This window comes from Camelus dromedarius, chromosome 3 (assembly GCF_036321535.1).
Source record: "Camelus dromedarius isolate mCamDro1 chromosome 3, mCamDro1.pat, whole genome shotgun sequence".
NCBI classification, from domain to species: domain Eukaryota; kingdom Metazoa; phylum Chordata; class Mammalia; order Artiodactyla; family Camelidae; genus Camelus; species Camelus dromedarius.
Genome location: NC_087438.1, coordinates 113,452,817 through 113,466,398, shown reverse-complemented (window position 1 = coordinate 113,466,398; position 13,582 = coordinate 113,452,817). Strand labels below are relative to the sequence as shown.

Sequence of the window (13,582 nt, the reverse complement as noted above, 5' to 3'; positions counted from 1 at the left end):
AACAGATGTGACCTGCGCCATACACAAGGTGTAAAGGCAGTGATCACTGCCAGGGAAAGGGGTGGGGACCAGGAAAGACTTCCACCGGGAGTCTACGGCGGTCTTGGACTTGGACATTCAGAGGGCACGGGAAGAGCATTCCTGCCAGAGGGAACAATATGAGCAAACACACAGGGGAAGGAAAAATACAAGGAGCATCCGCGGAAATGACAAATGATTTGAGATAGAGGAAGCTTCAGCACCCGTGTTAGGCAAAGAGGAAAGATGAGGTCACTGCTTACAAGGTGTTCACACATAAGTCCATCAGTCACGAGGCTGCTGGAGAGCCAGCCCTGCAGTGTTTGGGATGGACCACGGGCACTTACGTAGCCTCAGGGCTCCTTTGTTCCTGGGACCCTCCAAGGCCCTGGAGGGAGGGACCCCAGCATGTTTCCTGGTGGTATGATTTTGTAAAGTTTTCACAGGTGAGACCTATTACCTGCCACTGGTTAGGATGACTATTTCCACTCCAACTTCCCTGTGTTGTATTTCCATTCATGGGGATGTTTGCAGAGGGGTCATGGGCACTTTTGGGAATTAGCCAAGAGATGGGTTAAGATACATTTCATCCGGGTTCTGGTGAACATACACGTAGAGTGTGCAGTTTTCCTGTGTAGCTAGATTATTACAAGCAAGAGTTACCGCAAAGTGGGAAAACAGCTTCTAGAAATACTCTCTCTTGTCCACAAGACCAGCCTTGTGACATTGAAAGGTAGGGCCAGAGGCTGATCCAAGATAGGAGAGCCCTAGGGTGCCGAGACCACACGTATGTGGTGTGGAGGTGAATCGAGTTCTGAAATGTATGCAGCCAGAAGTTAAGCTGGGGAAAAGACTTCTAAATTTTATGTGTTTAACCCCACAGCCCAAATTCAGTAAAAACCTTAAAAAGGTATATGGCATTACCAAGAATAAGTTGTGAAGCTGAAAATAGTCTAAAGTAGCCATAATAAAAAAGAAATTTTGACTTAGCTTGCTAGGGAGAAGACCCAGTTATTTTTAAATTCTTTATGTCCTCACTGGGATCCGGTGCCTCTTGGTTACTGAGTTATAAGCAGCCACTTGCCCTTCCTTTGCGCCTTCTCAGAGAAGACTCTGATTTCCCCGGGTCCTCTTTGGGCTTCCATAAGTCAGGACTCACAGCCCTACACCTAGGGCACCCCGGGTAATGAACTCTTTAGCCTTATCTCATTGTCTAGATGTGAATCCAGATTCCTTCACTCATCAGCTGGGTGGACTGAGGCAAATCCCTCAGTCTGTCTGAACTTCAGTTTCCTCATCTGTAAAATGGGGACAATAGCATCCACTTTGGGAGCCTCAGGAGAGGGGGAAAATGAGAGAAGGCAAAGAAAGCACCCCTAGCCCGGTGTAAGCGTGGCACACGGCAAGACCTAATAAATGGCAGCTGTGAGTATTATTGTCAGGTGTAGTTAGGGAGCACGGAGACTGCGGAATCTGTCTGCAGAAATGGGAGAAGGCAATTTTCCAGTGGGGTCTGGCAGCCATCCGTTATTTTTACGAGCCACACACATACTCGGGTAAAGGCATCTCCTGCATTGCAGATCTTAATGGGCCTATCTGTGATGACACGGAGCTACACACAAACTCACTGGCCATTTCTGTGGTCTGTTTTGCCCCAGGAGGACTAAGGGCATCCACAAACGGCCCCCTGTTCTGTCACATCTGACAAGCATGACCCTTCACACATCACGCTTTCCCCTCACCGCCCCTCTGCCTCGGGCCTTGGAATCTCATGGCAGAGCTGAGGCAAATTCATTTATCTATCACCTCTCCTCCTCCCCCTGCCTTCCTGCTTTCTCCCACAAATATTTATCGTGTCTAACCATCATGGTGTCATGATTCCAAGACTAAGAGACTCATAGTAAAGTCTCAAAAAATTTTTGGTGGGGACGGACATAGGGTTACCAACTTTTTACTTTGCCAAGTAGAACATTGTGCGTGCACACACACACGCAATGACTATCACCACCACTTATTTACCATCATTCCATTAAAGAAATGTTATTTCAGTTTCCCAAAATAGTCAGGACATAGTCTTTAGGATAAAAGAACAGTCAGTTATATTGAATATATTTGGAAAAACACAGAATTTTCCTAACGTTTTGCTCATTTTGTCATGAGCCAGTAAAAATTTTATTACCCATAGGAACCAGACCTCAGACGAATGTCTGGAGGCACTGTGGTAACAACAAGAATAATAGAACAAATGTTTATTGAGTGCCAAATGTGGAGTCTTACAGACTTTACCATCTACCAGCTGTGTGACCTTGGACAACTTACTGAACCTCTCTGAACTCTAGACACAAGGTGAGGGGAGGATGCTTGCTCTGCAGAGGGGCGGTGGGGAGTACGAGCGGTACAGAACGTTCACTGTTGAGCAGTGTACTTGCTACGTTGAAGAGCTGCTTCCACAGTGCTCATTCTCTCCTTTTCCAGGGAGGCTCTAGGTGGAAGCATTTACTTTCCCTCCTAACAACCTTCTGCCTTCCTCCATGTGGACTGACCTGGGGCACTGGGTGGGACTGGGGAGGCTTAACCAACCTTTCTTGGTTCTCCTCGGGGTGTTTGTTCCAGGGGTTCCCAGGCATGGGGAGAACTGGTGCTGTGCTGGTGGCATAACCAGGGGGGAACTTGTTAAAAACTGAGATTCATGGCCTCATCACGAGAGACTTTGATACAGTAAATGTGCACAGGAGCCCAAGAATCCATGCTTTTGAAAACTGTGCCCTGCCAGATGTTTCTAATGAGCACCTGGGTTTGCAGATGGTCGTGGCTCCTGGCTTCTGGGTTGGGACATTTTGACTACTCAGCTCCTAAGAGTGCCTGTCATTCCAAGCATGGTGTCCTGTGAGCCCTGATGAATGCGGTCTGAGGAATCTCCTGGTTGTGTCTCACTGGCATCTCAGTAAATGATACTTCCATCACCCGGTACCTCGGGGGTATTCCACATACACCTTTCTCCCACTAGCCCCCCTCTATCATAACCGACACATCCCCAGGGCCTTGAATCTGTCTGCTTCTCCCCACCTCCACGGCTACTAGTCTGATCTAAATTACCGCCAGTTCTCACTGGCACCGTGTCCTCTTAACTGCCCCAGCTTTGGTCTGTGCTCCATACAGTGGCCTGAGTTGTCTTTTAAACACATAATTCAGATTGTATCCCTTGTCTGCTTCAAACCCTTCAGTAGTGGCCAGTGCAATTTAAGATAAAATCTAAACTCCTTAATGTGGCCTAAAAGTCCCTGCATGGTCTGGCCTCTGCCCACACCTCCAGCCTCGACTTGCACCTGCCTCCCCGCTGTTCCCCATCCGCTGCCGCCTCAGGACATTCAGGTGTGCTGCTCCTTCCACCTGGAGCCGTCCTCTTCTATCTGCCCCCTCCACTAAAGTAACTCCTCCAAACTACTCAGAGTTCTGCCTAAACACCGCGCAGGGACCCTGTGATATACTGATCCCTGGCATATGCTTCTAAATTGCAGCTCACCCCTTTTCTTCAAGTCACTCATCACAACCGGCATTCACGTTTATTTGCATGCGTGTGTTTTTCAAATTACCTGTGTTCCCCACTGGAACTAAATAAGAACATGGAACACAGCTGCTTTGCTCACCACTATGTCTCCAGCACCATGCCTGGCCCTAGCAGGCTTCCGATAAACACATACTTATTCAGTGAATGAATGATTGCATGAATGAATGGATGATTAAAATAGCGGAGCCAGGTCCCTAGATGAAGGGCAAGGTCTCACCCTTTCTTTCCGGTTGGGGTGACTAAATGTGCAACCTCGAGAGACCCATATTGTACACGGTGCAGGAGGAGCTGGAATTTGAACGACCTTCCCTGACATTTTACGAGTGACTCTTCAGGGGTGGGGAATGGAAGAAAAACAGAGTTTTGTAACAGAAGTAGAATAATCAGCTTTTCACAAGGTGTTTCTGGGGTTCCTAGAGAACATTTGCTTTGAGAGCAGGTTGGGACCAGAAAGCAAAAAGGTCAGACATCTCCTTTGTGCAGTGGATCGGGTAAGTGCCTGTTTTGATAGATCTGGATTCAATTCTTGTCTCTATTATTTACTTGCTGTGTGACCTTGGGCAAGAAGTCGAACCTCTTTGAGCTTGGGGATATTCATCTGTCAAGAGGGTACAATTACTCTCTGCTGTCAGGGTAGCTGTGAGGATTAGTGAGATAATGTCTGCAGAGAGCCTAGTGGAATGTCTGCCACATAGTATGTGCTCGGTGATAATATAATCTTACTAGGCTGCAAGCCTCCTGCAGGCAGGGGCCACGTTTGCTTTGGCTCAACAATGGTTAGTACGATGCCTAGCACATAGTAGGTGCTTTAGGAAGTCTTCATTAATGATTTCATAAAGGCGAAATGTATCTTCCTTCAGTAGGATTTTCATCTTCTGGGAAGGATTCCCTATGTGTAAAATTTCTTCTATGTGTAAAATTGAGTAAACCAATTGCTTTCCTTGTGAGCAACTCAAATCCCTGTGTTTTGAAACCTCAGAACCGGAGGATTAGTGTGTGGGTGTTCATGGGGGTAGCTCTGTCCTGAGTCATCTCTGAGACCCTCGCCCTCCCTTGCGCTCTTGTGTGGAAATTCATCAGTCTGCATTTGAGTGAGAGGACCAGAGAAACTCATCAGCAGAGAGAGGGATTCCTATTTGGTACCAGTACTATAGAGAGCACAACTGTGTCTTTGAAATTGACCTTCATTTATTTGCAGGGGAAAGCAGTTAGTTCAATAATGGCTTCCTGGTGCCTTTCAGCATTTTAAAAGGTGGAAGAAAGATCTGGAGCGAGGCGAGGTTCCAGTGTTTTCTAAACAACACACTAAACCCAGCTACCAGTTGGCTGCCCAACACTTCCTGCTACCCACACCCCTACCCCCATCTGTCCTTCTGATGAAACACACATCCCTCAACAGCCCAGCCACTTCTCAAGACCCTGCCCAGGCCTTCCCCAGGCGGGTGGGAGTTGGCCTTCTGTATAATGCCAGGCAGCTGAAGATTGCTTGGACACCCTGCACATGGCCCGTTGGGTGGAAATGCTGCTATATTATATTCCAGTTATTTCCTGTCCCTCCGTGGCCTGATTCCACGAGCTGAATAAAGAGGTCCTTGTTTGGTGGATCCGTCCCTGCTCCTGAGTAAGTGAGAGCTGGTCCCTGGCCCAACGTGGGCTGAGGCCACGGGGAAAGGGTGAGGAAGAGATAGGCAGGGTGCTTCAGGTGGGGAGGCCCTGCAGGAGATGAGAGGCCTGGCTCTGTAGGCAGCCCAGCGTTGCTCCCAAAAATAAAAATAAGGGAGGAAGGAAAACAAATGGGGCCCCTGACCAGGAGCCTGTAGAGGGCAAGGCTATTTTCCCTCCTGATCCCAACCCTTCTCTCCCACGGAGAACACAAACACAGGGATAGAATCGCATGCCATCCAGGCACCTGCCCGTCTATCACCAACTGGAAGTTACTCCTACTTGGGCTTCTCTGTTTGCCAACCGCTGTCTTCCCCCAGATCTGCTTTCTCCCCTTCTGAGTGAAAAGCCTTTCATGGAAAATTTAGAATTTGGAAACAGCTTCAGATTCCAAAGGCGTTACTGTTCTGCATCCCGCCACTTACACTTGGGTGTTATTTGAACTCAGAGGAAGTACAAGCCCGCATCTCCATTTTGCTTGGATGCTCTAAGAATGTGTTACTTAAGCAACTTTTCTGTTTCAAACTCTTGAGTAACTTTCAAAGTCCATCCCAAACTCACGGCCTGGAGTCCATATTCCTTGTCTGCCAAGGGTGGGGCTTCCAGGGGAGAAGCATGTGCACCAAGTCGGCTCAGGGACGGTACACTGGAGATCTCCGGGAGATAACAGCATGGTTGGTCACAAAGTTTTTACGGCAGGGAGAAGAGAAACAAGCTCTGATAGCATCAGAGTGGCAAGAACGTCTTACTTTCTATGGCGTGGACGCCAAGCACATGAGATGTTAGGGAGATAAGGTCTCAGAAAGGCACAGACAGGAAGGCAGGGAAGTGGAAAGAGTGTAAGTGAGAAGAAGCCGAGGGTGGACTTGAAGAGCGAGACCCAGAGAGAAGCCACATCATCCTGTACCACCACGTGGCCAGGGAAGGACCAACCTGGGCAGCGTTTAAAGACCCTGGTGTCCAGAAGGCTGGAGCCTGAAGCGAGCTGAGAGATCCTCTGGCCAGTGCTTCCCAAAGCCTGGTGTGGATCACCCCTTCAGAACTGCCTGGCGGGTTGGTTAGACACGCGATTTCTGGGATTCCTCTGATTTGCTAAATTGGATTCTCTGTACGTTAGGTCTTAGAAGCTGAATTTTTTTTATCGAGTTCCACAAGTGATTCTGATCCCTATCAAAGTTTGAGAGCCCTTGATCTAGTCCAACCCTCTCATTCTTTGGAAGTGACATCTGAAGCCCCGAAAGGCACAGCAACACACCTGGGGTCACAGGGCTAACTGCTGGCAAAGCTCACATGGAAACTCTACTGCTCCTGACCCTCAGGGCAGTGCTCTTTGCATTTCGACATGCTGGCAGCCTCCTCACCTGTTGGGAGCGGTCTCTCTTGCTTCCTAAAGTGAAAGCCTGCACCTCTGATACATTCCTGCGTCCTGCTGGGGCCTTGTCCTTCCTGAGAATGCTCTGGTCACAGCCTCTGCAGGCTGAGGATCAGGGCAAGAAGTAAGAAAGGAGAAAGAGCTAGTTCCCTCTGGGCCTTTAGTAACAGGCATGGGATTGGCAAGAGAATAGAGTAGGAGAAAACACAGTTAAAGCTGTGAGGTGATTGTGGTTTGGTTTGTAGCACCAAGAGCTAACTTTCATTGAGCATTTGCTGTGTACCAGACACTGTGTTAAGTCCTCTTATGCACTAGCGTAAACCCCATGGAGCAAAGAGTAATTAGCCTTATAATGCAGATGAAGAAACTGAGGCTCACAGAGAAGCCATCATTTGCCCAAGGTCACATGGCTAATTAGTGGCCAAATGACCTCCATGTTCAACCATGATCTTTTTATGATCCAATGCAGTGTGAACTGTCATCCACTTTAACACGACAAGCCTGCAAAAGGACTCAGAGACCCTGGGAAAGAAAAGAAAGCTTCTGTGCAGTGGGATGTGATCACTATTGGGGGTAGAGCTTCAATCTCTCTCCACCTAACACACTGAAAATATTTCTGAAAGACATTAGCTCGCAAGCTGGCCTTAGAAATGACAACATGGAGGGTAGGTTAAACAGCTTTTTTTTTTTTTTTAATCATTTTAAAACAGAACCCCCTGATATCACTTTGCCCTCTTTCCATCTATTTCTCTTGGATGCAGTGTGTCTTTCGGATTTTTGTTACTTGAGGGATCTGGTTATATTCAGTTCTAACTGAGCCCCTAAGGTGAGTGCAGGCATCAGTGGTCCATGTCATGTAGTAGCCATTGCCTCTTTTGATATCACAGCACATGTCTCTGCCATGATCACCTCCCTCCATTCATTTTCTAGATTGTCCCTCAGGGACAAAAAAAAAAAAAAAAAAAAAAAAAAAATCCAAGCAGATCATGCCTCAGACAAGAGACAAGTGTTTCCTGAGCCATGTGGACAGCTTGTCACAGGACCTCCCCTAGGTTTACCGCCTAACCAAACCTCAGCTTTGTTCTTAGAAGAAGTCAGGTAACCTTTTCAACCACTCAGTAGGACCCCCAAACAGAAGAAGGGGGGCACATTTTCATAGGACAGTAAGGGCTTAATTTCAGATTAGCAGGATTTGGTGTCTGACAGCAGAAGGTGAGGGGCAAGTATAATTTAATTCTGGGCATTCTATAAATCACCAGAGTTAGGAAGATTTTGGAGTGAAAACTGAGAATGTGTGACTCTCTGGCCATCTTCCTTCTCTTTCAAATCTCAAGCTTTAGATCAAAGACTGGTTGGGACTGTGAGGCTGTAAAATCCTCTGATTAAGTCATAATAAAGAGAGTGCACTGGGGTGATAGCAAGTGGTGAAGGGAAGAGGGGGAGGACGCAGTCTCTGCAAGGCTCCTGAGGGGCGTGGGTCTCTGCAAGAGCCCTGGAAATGCTGAATGAAAACTGCCTTTCTGTGTACGAGCTGCCTCCCTGCTTCCCAAATGCCGCGTCTGTGGTAACTACAAACTATTTTGTATGCTGCATTAGTGACGCTGCCTTAGCCGGCACGTCATTACTACTGAAATAATGTTGGTGTGATGCTCAAGTCCAGTGTCCTGTTTAATTATTAAACTGAGGCTGTTGAGTGAGTCATTCCACATACCAGATTTTCCTCCTGTGGTTCTATTCAAGTGACTCGTACCTTAGTGCGTTCTACTAACACCTTAGTTTGTTCTTAGCCAGATACCCAATCTGCAAAGCCTTTGCAGAGTAAACAATATTCTCCAACCTCCAAACACACACAGACTGCATTAAAAAAAAAAAAAGGAACCCACAAAAAACTTTATAGTAAGCTCATCAGTAAACCCAAGATCTGAAAATGCCCAGCTCCCCTCTGCCAGTCCCCGACTTACCAAGCGGTAGAGCGATGAAGAAGGGTAGCCAACACAAGATGAACATGCCGACCACAATGCCCAAGGTCTTGGCTGCTTTCTTTTCCCGGGAGAACTTAAAAAGTTTGACAGCTATGGAACTCCTGGGGTTGTGGCCCTTGGCCTTGGTACTGCTGAGGGTGTCCTCGTGAAAGTTCTTTGAGTGGATCCTCAAGGTCAGCTCCTTGGAGTTGGACATCTCCTTCATGACTCCAGCCTCCAGGTTCTTGGTGGTCCTCTTGGCGACAATGTAGACACGGCAGTACATGACCAGAATGACCGCCAGAGGGATGTAGAAGGAGCCCAGGGAAGAGAAGAGCGCGTAGAAGGGTTCTTCAGTGACCCCACATTCCTTGTCATCGTTGGGCGCCGGCTCCTTCCACCCAAGAAGAGGCCCAATGGAGATGACTGTGGACAAGACCCAGACACTGAGGAGCGCCAAGATGGCCTTCCTCCTGGTGACCAGTGTGGGGTACTGCAGAGAGTAGCGCACCCCGATGTAGCGGTCAATGGAGATGGCACACAGGCTCAGGATGGAGGCTGTGCAGCACAGGACGTCCACGGCGGCCCAAATGTCACAGAAGATCCGGCCCAGCACCCAGTAGCCCAGCACCTCCAGGGCCGCGGAGAAGGGCAGCACAGTGAAGCTTAGCAGCAGGTCAGCGATGGCCAGGTTGACAATGAAGTAGTTGGTGGGCGTCCGCAGGTGACGGTTGCAGGCCACAGACAAGATGACTAGGATGTTGCCCACAATGGCAAAGAGGATGAAGGCGCCCAGCACCAGGCCCACAGAGATGGCCCTGGTGATGTCCAGCTGGGGCAGTGTGGAGTTGCTCGAGGTCTGGTTGGGGCCAGTGAAGTTGGCATTTTTCAACTCTCCCCAGTGGGCAGGTGCTGATGTGTTGTGGCCGGTGTCCAGATCGGGATTCATTTTAGAGTCCGCCCTCCATAGCCAGGGAGGTGACAGGGCTCGGAAGGGCTGCGGAGAAGGCGGCTCAGCTGCCCTGAAACTTTGCTCCCCGCGTGGTCTTCTTCCCAGAGGCTCCCTCCTGGAGAGGAGTCATCTCCCCGGGCAGCCCAGCCCGGCCCGGCAGCACGTCTCCTGCCGGCACCGACTGCTCGCTCGCCTGTCAGAGGGAGGAGGAGGAGGAGAGAGGGGACGAGGCGGCAGCTCCAAGTTTAATGGTCCACGTCAGGCGCGCCGGGCCGGGCTCGCGGGCAGCGGCGGGGAGGAGCGGGCGGCGGGGCGAGGGGCGCCTGGCTGTGCCGGGGCCGCGGCGGGTCTGCGGGCAGCGGCGCCTCTGCCCAGCCAGCGCCGAGGAGGGTCTGCTTTCAATGAGCCGCCTCTGGGCTGACTGCACGGCGGTGACATCAGGCGGGGGAGCCCGGCGCCCTGACTCCGCGCGGCACTAGGGGGCAATGCGGGTCCAGCGAACACGCCCGCAGCCCCGACGCCGCCACTCTGCTCGGGCCCCAGGCCGGCCGCGCCCCCGCCGCCCCCAGGGCAAGTCGGTTCGGCAGGGGAAGGCGCGGGGTGGGCGAGGGGGTGGAGGGCGGAGGAGCCACCTGAGCGTGGGGATCCCCCTGTCCCCTTCCCTGAGGTGGCCCGCTGGGATTCTTTGCCTTCCTATTCACTCTGCATTTTCAAAAGTGGGGTGGGGGTGCTTGCCTTTAATGAGGGGCGCCAGGAGTCCGCACTCAGATTTACGGGGTTGTGCAACTTGTGTGGCACCTAAAAGAGGAAGAATTACAAGGTTAGGCAGGTGAGAGGGACGTGACTCAGATATGAGAACCACCCCCTTACCTCCTCGTGAAACCCCTCTGGCCTCATAATAAAACTCAGAGACTTCTGGTCACTCATTCACTCACTCACTCACTCACTCACTCCGACACTCATTCATTCAACAGATTAACTGGATACCCACCGTCTGCCTGGGGTTCTGTTCTAAGCGCTGTGGATATAGCAGTTGAACCAGGTAGACAAAGACTCTTGGCCTCTGGGAGCTTACATTCTAGTGGGAGGGGACTGACAAATAAGTAGGCAAATTCTGAGGTGTGTCCTGTGCTGACAGGTGTAACAGAGACAATAAAGCAAGGACAGGGAAATGGAACGGTGTGGGGAGGCATTTGAAATTTTATATGGGTGCTTGGGATGTCACTGAGGTGATGTTTTAAGATCTGAAAGAAATCAGGAACAAACTGGGTTATCTGGGGGTGGGAGTGGGGGTGGCAGTGGGATAAGAAACCTCCAAGCATATGGGAAGTGACTTGGGGAATCTGGCTTATTTGTTAATCCCCCCACTCCTTTCTGCCTGATATCCATGTTGGACATTCAGCTATAGGGACACACTTCCCCAGGTACTTAGGAGAAAAGGTATGGCTGAGAATGCAGCAGGAGAGCGTTATGCTAGTTAACATTTACCCAATACTCGTTATGTCTCATTCACAGACGATGTGCTAAGTACTTTTCACATTTTCCCATGGCCCGTTGAAAGAAGGACTGTTCTCATAATCATTTTTGTATTGTGGATGGGACACCAAGGTACAGCAGAGTTTAACTCTTTGCTTAAGTCCACACAGCCATCAAGGAGAGAATTTGGAAATTGAACCCAATTGCAGGTCTATCCAAAGTTGAGCATGTAGATACCCCGTCACACTTTTCCTCCAGAAGCAAGGTTGAGGGTGAATTCCTACCCACTATAGCTTTATTGAGATATAACTGACATATAACATCGTGTAAGTTTAAGGCATACAACATATTGATTAGGTATTGCAAAATGATTACCAACATAGTGTTAGCTAATACCTCCATCCCATCACATAATTACCATTTCTTTTTTTGTGGTGAGAACATTTAAGATCTACTCTCTTAGCAACTTTCAAGGATACAGTGTGATTAACTACAATCACCAAGCTGTACATTAGATCCCCAGAACTTGTTCATCTTATAATTGGAAGTCTGTGTTCTTTGACCACCATCTCCCCATCCCAACCCCTCCCCCCACCGAAGACAACCACTTAATTCTTTTTCTATGAGGTTTTCTTCTTTTTCTTTCTTTTTTTTTTTTTTAAAGATTTTACATTTAAGTGATAGCATATAGTAGTTGTCTTTCTCTAACTTATTTCACTTAGCATAATGCCCTCAAGTCTCATCCATGTTGTTGCAAATGGCAGGCTTTCTTTCTCTTGACTGAATAAAATTCCATTGTATATATGCACCACAACTTCTTTATCCATCCATCAGCTGATCGACATTTAAGTTGTTTCCATGTCTTGGCTATTGTAAATGATGCTGCAGTGAACGTGGGAGTGCAGGTATCTCTTCAAAATCCTATTTTCATTTGCTTTTGATATATACCCAGAAGTGGGATCGCTGGGTCATATGGTAGTTCTATTTTCTTTGAGGAACATTCATACTGTTTCCCATAGTGACTAAACCAATTTACATTTGAGGTTGGGGTGCATTGATTGTTATATATGGAGCTGTCTTCCAAGTGGTCAATTTTGGCACTCGAGTTACGAGTGCTGGGATGAAACATTTATTGAGTTCCCACTGATAGCCAACCATTTACTCATTTTCTTCTACTCTTCACAACAACCTCTGAGAGAAGTATACCATTCTCCATTGACAGCTGAGAAAACCATGGTTCAGAGAGAGTCAGTCTATTCCTGGGGTTGTATGTCTAATAGACATGTGGGAGAGCAATGCGCAGTGACTGCTGGAGACTGAAAAGTAATGCCTGATGCCTTCTTTCACTCTCATCTAGGATCCTGCATCCAGAGCTTCCTGCTTCCTGCCCTTGATAATTACTCTAACCTGATACTCAGGGGTGGGGAAGCCACTCAGGGTGATTTACACTTAAGCTCTTTATCCTAGAGGTAGGTCCCTAACTTCTTTATATTTTATATATATGTATTTTTGGAGGTGGTAGGATATCACACACCTATCTAAGGTTTTAATCTTCTCCCATCAAAATGCTCAGACTCCCAAATGCACAAAATACACAATTTCAAGGAGTTCCCTGAGATTAAGAAATCTGTAGTAGAGATGGCCCTGAAAACAGACTTCTATTTCAATTAAACTGGCTTAAGTTGTATTTGAAGATCCTAAAACAGGAGGTTCATAGGTTTACAGTGATTTGGCTCTTTAAGAGCTTGCAGAACCCTCGCTGACCCATCTTCCCATTTTGGAGGTGGCCCAGGAGGCAGAGGGAATTGGTGAGCTCCCACAGCTAGTTCGGGGCAGAGCTGGTGCTCAGACTCCATCTCCCTGGCCCACAGAGCAGTGCTCCTTCCTCTGCCTCAGAGGGACGCCACACATGGCAGCCACTCATGACTTACTCAGTGGAGTGTGAAACGGGGACAACTTAGGCAGCCCTCTGCCAGGGGTCCTTATGAAGAGGGGAGGTTGTCCTTGGTCCTGGGTGGGTTATGCTGATCAATCTGGAGATGGGGGCTGGGCCAGATGATTTTTTGAGGTCTTTTAGTTCCAGGTGGTCAGCTTCCTTTGGTGGACGAAGTGACCTCTGAAGGCAGACGTGCTGCCCTTCACCCACATGTCGTCCACAGTGGTGGGAATGGGGTCTCATATGCTCGGTTCCCACCATCCTTGTATATCCTCAAGAGGATGATGGTGCTTCTTTTGAACTGGTTTACTCCCAAGGGGGAGTGGTAGGAGGAAGAGAACGCCAGTAAGTTGGCAGAAAGCTGGCGATCAGCACAAAGACAGGGATATGGGAGGGAAAGAGCGGGACAGAACGAAAAGCAAGTTCTGAGTCCACATTTGACTGTGGTGGCCCATTCCCCACTTCCCTGGGCGTTAATTTCACCAGCTATTGAACAGCCAGCAACACACCATTGAATTTTCAGAGGCTGTGTCTACATAATCACAGTAACCAGCTGCAGTGTGAAAACCCAGCCTGTCTGACATTTTTCTATGGTGGCAAAAGGCCAGGGTGGGGAAAAAAGAGCAAATCTGAGATT

General features: G+C 48.8%; 1 protein-coding gene across 1 annotated transcript in view; it reads right to left on the bottom strand.

Annotated features, from left to right (window-relative positions):
• Positions 1–10,027, bottom strand: part of ADRA1B (adrenoceptor alpha 1B) — a 49,294-nt gene extending 39,267 nt beyond the window's left edge. Inside the window, exon 1 of the mRNA XM_010992810.3 lies at positions 8,582–10,027. Within this exon, the coding sequence (XP_010991112.3) occupies positions 8,582–9,530 (949 nt within the window). The 5' untranslated portion in view covers positions 9,531–10,027. The remainder of the gene's footprint in view (positions 1–8,581) is intronic.
• Between the last annotated feature and the right edge of the window lie 3,555 nt (positions 10,028–13,582).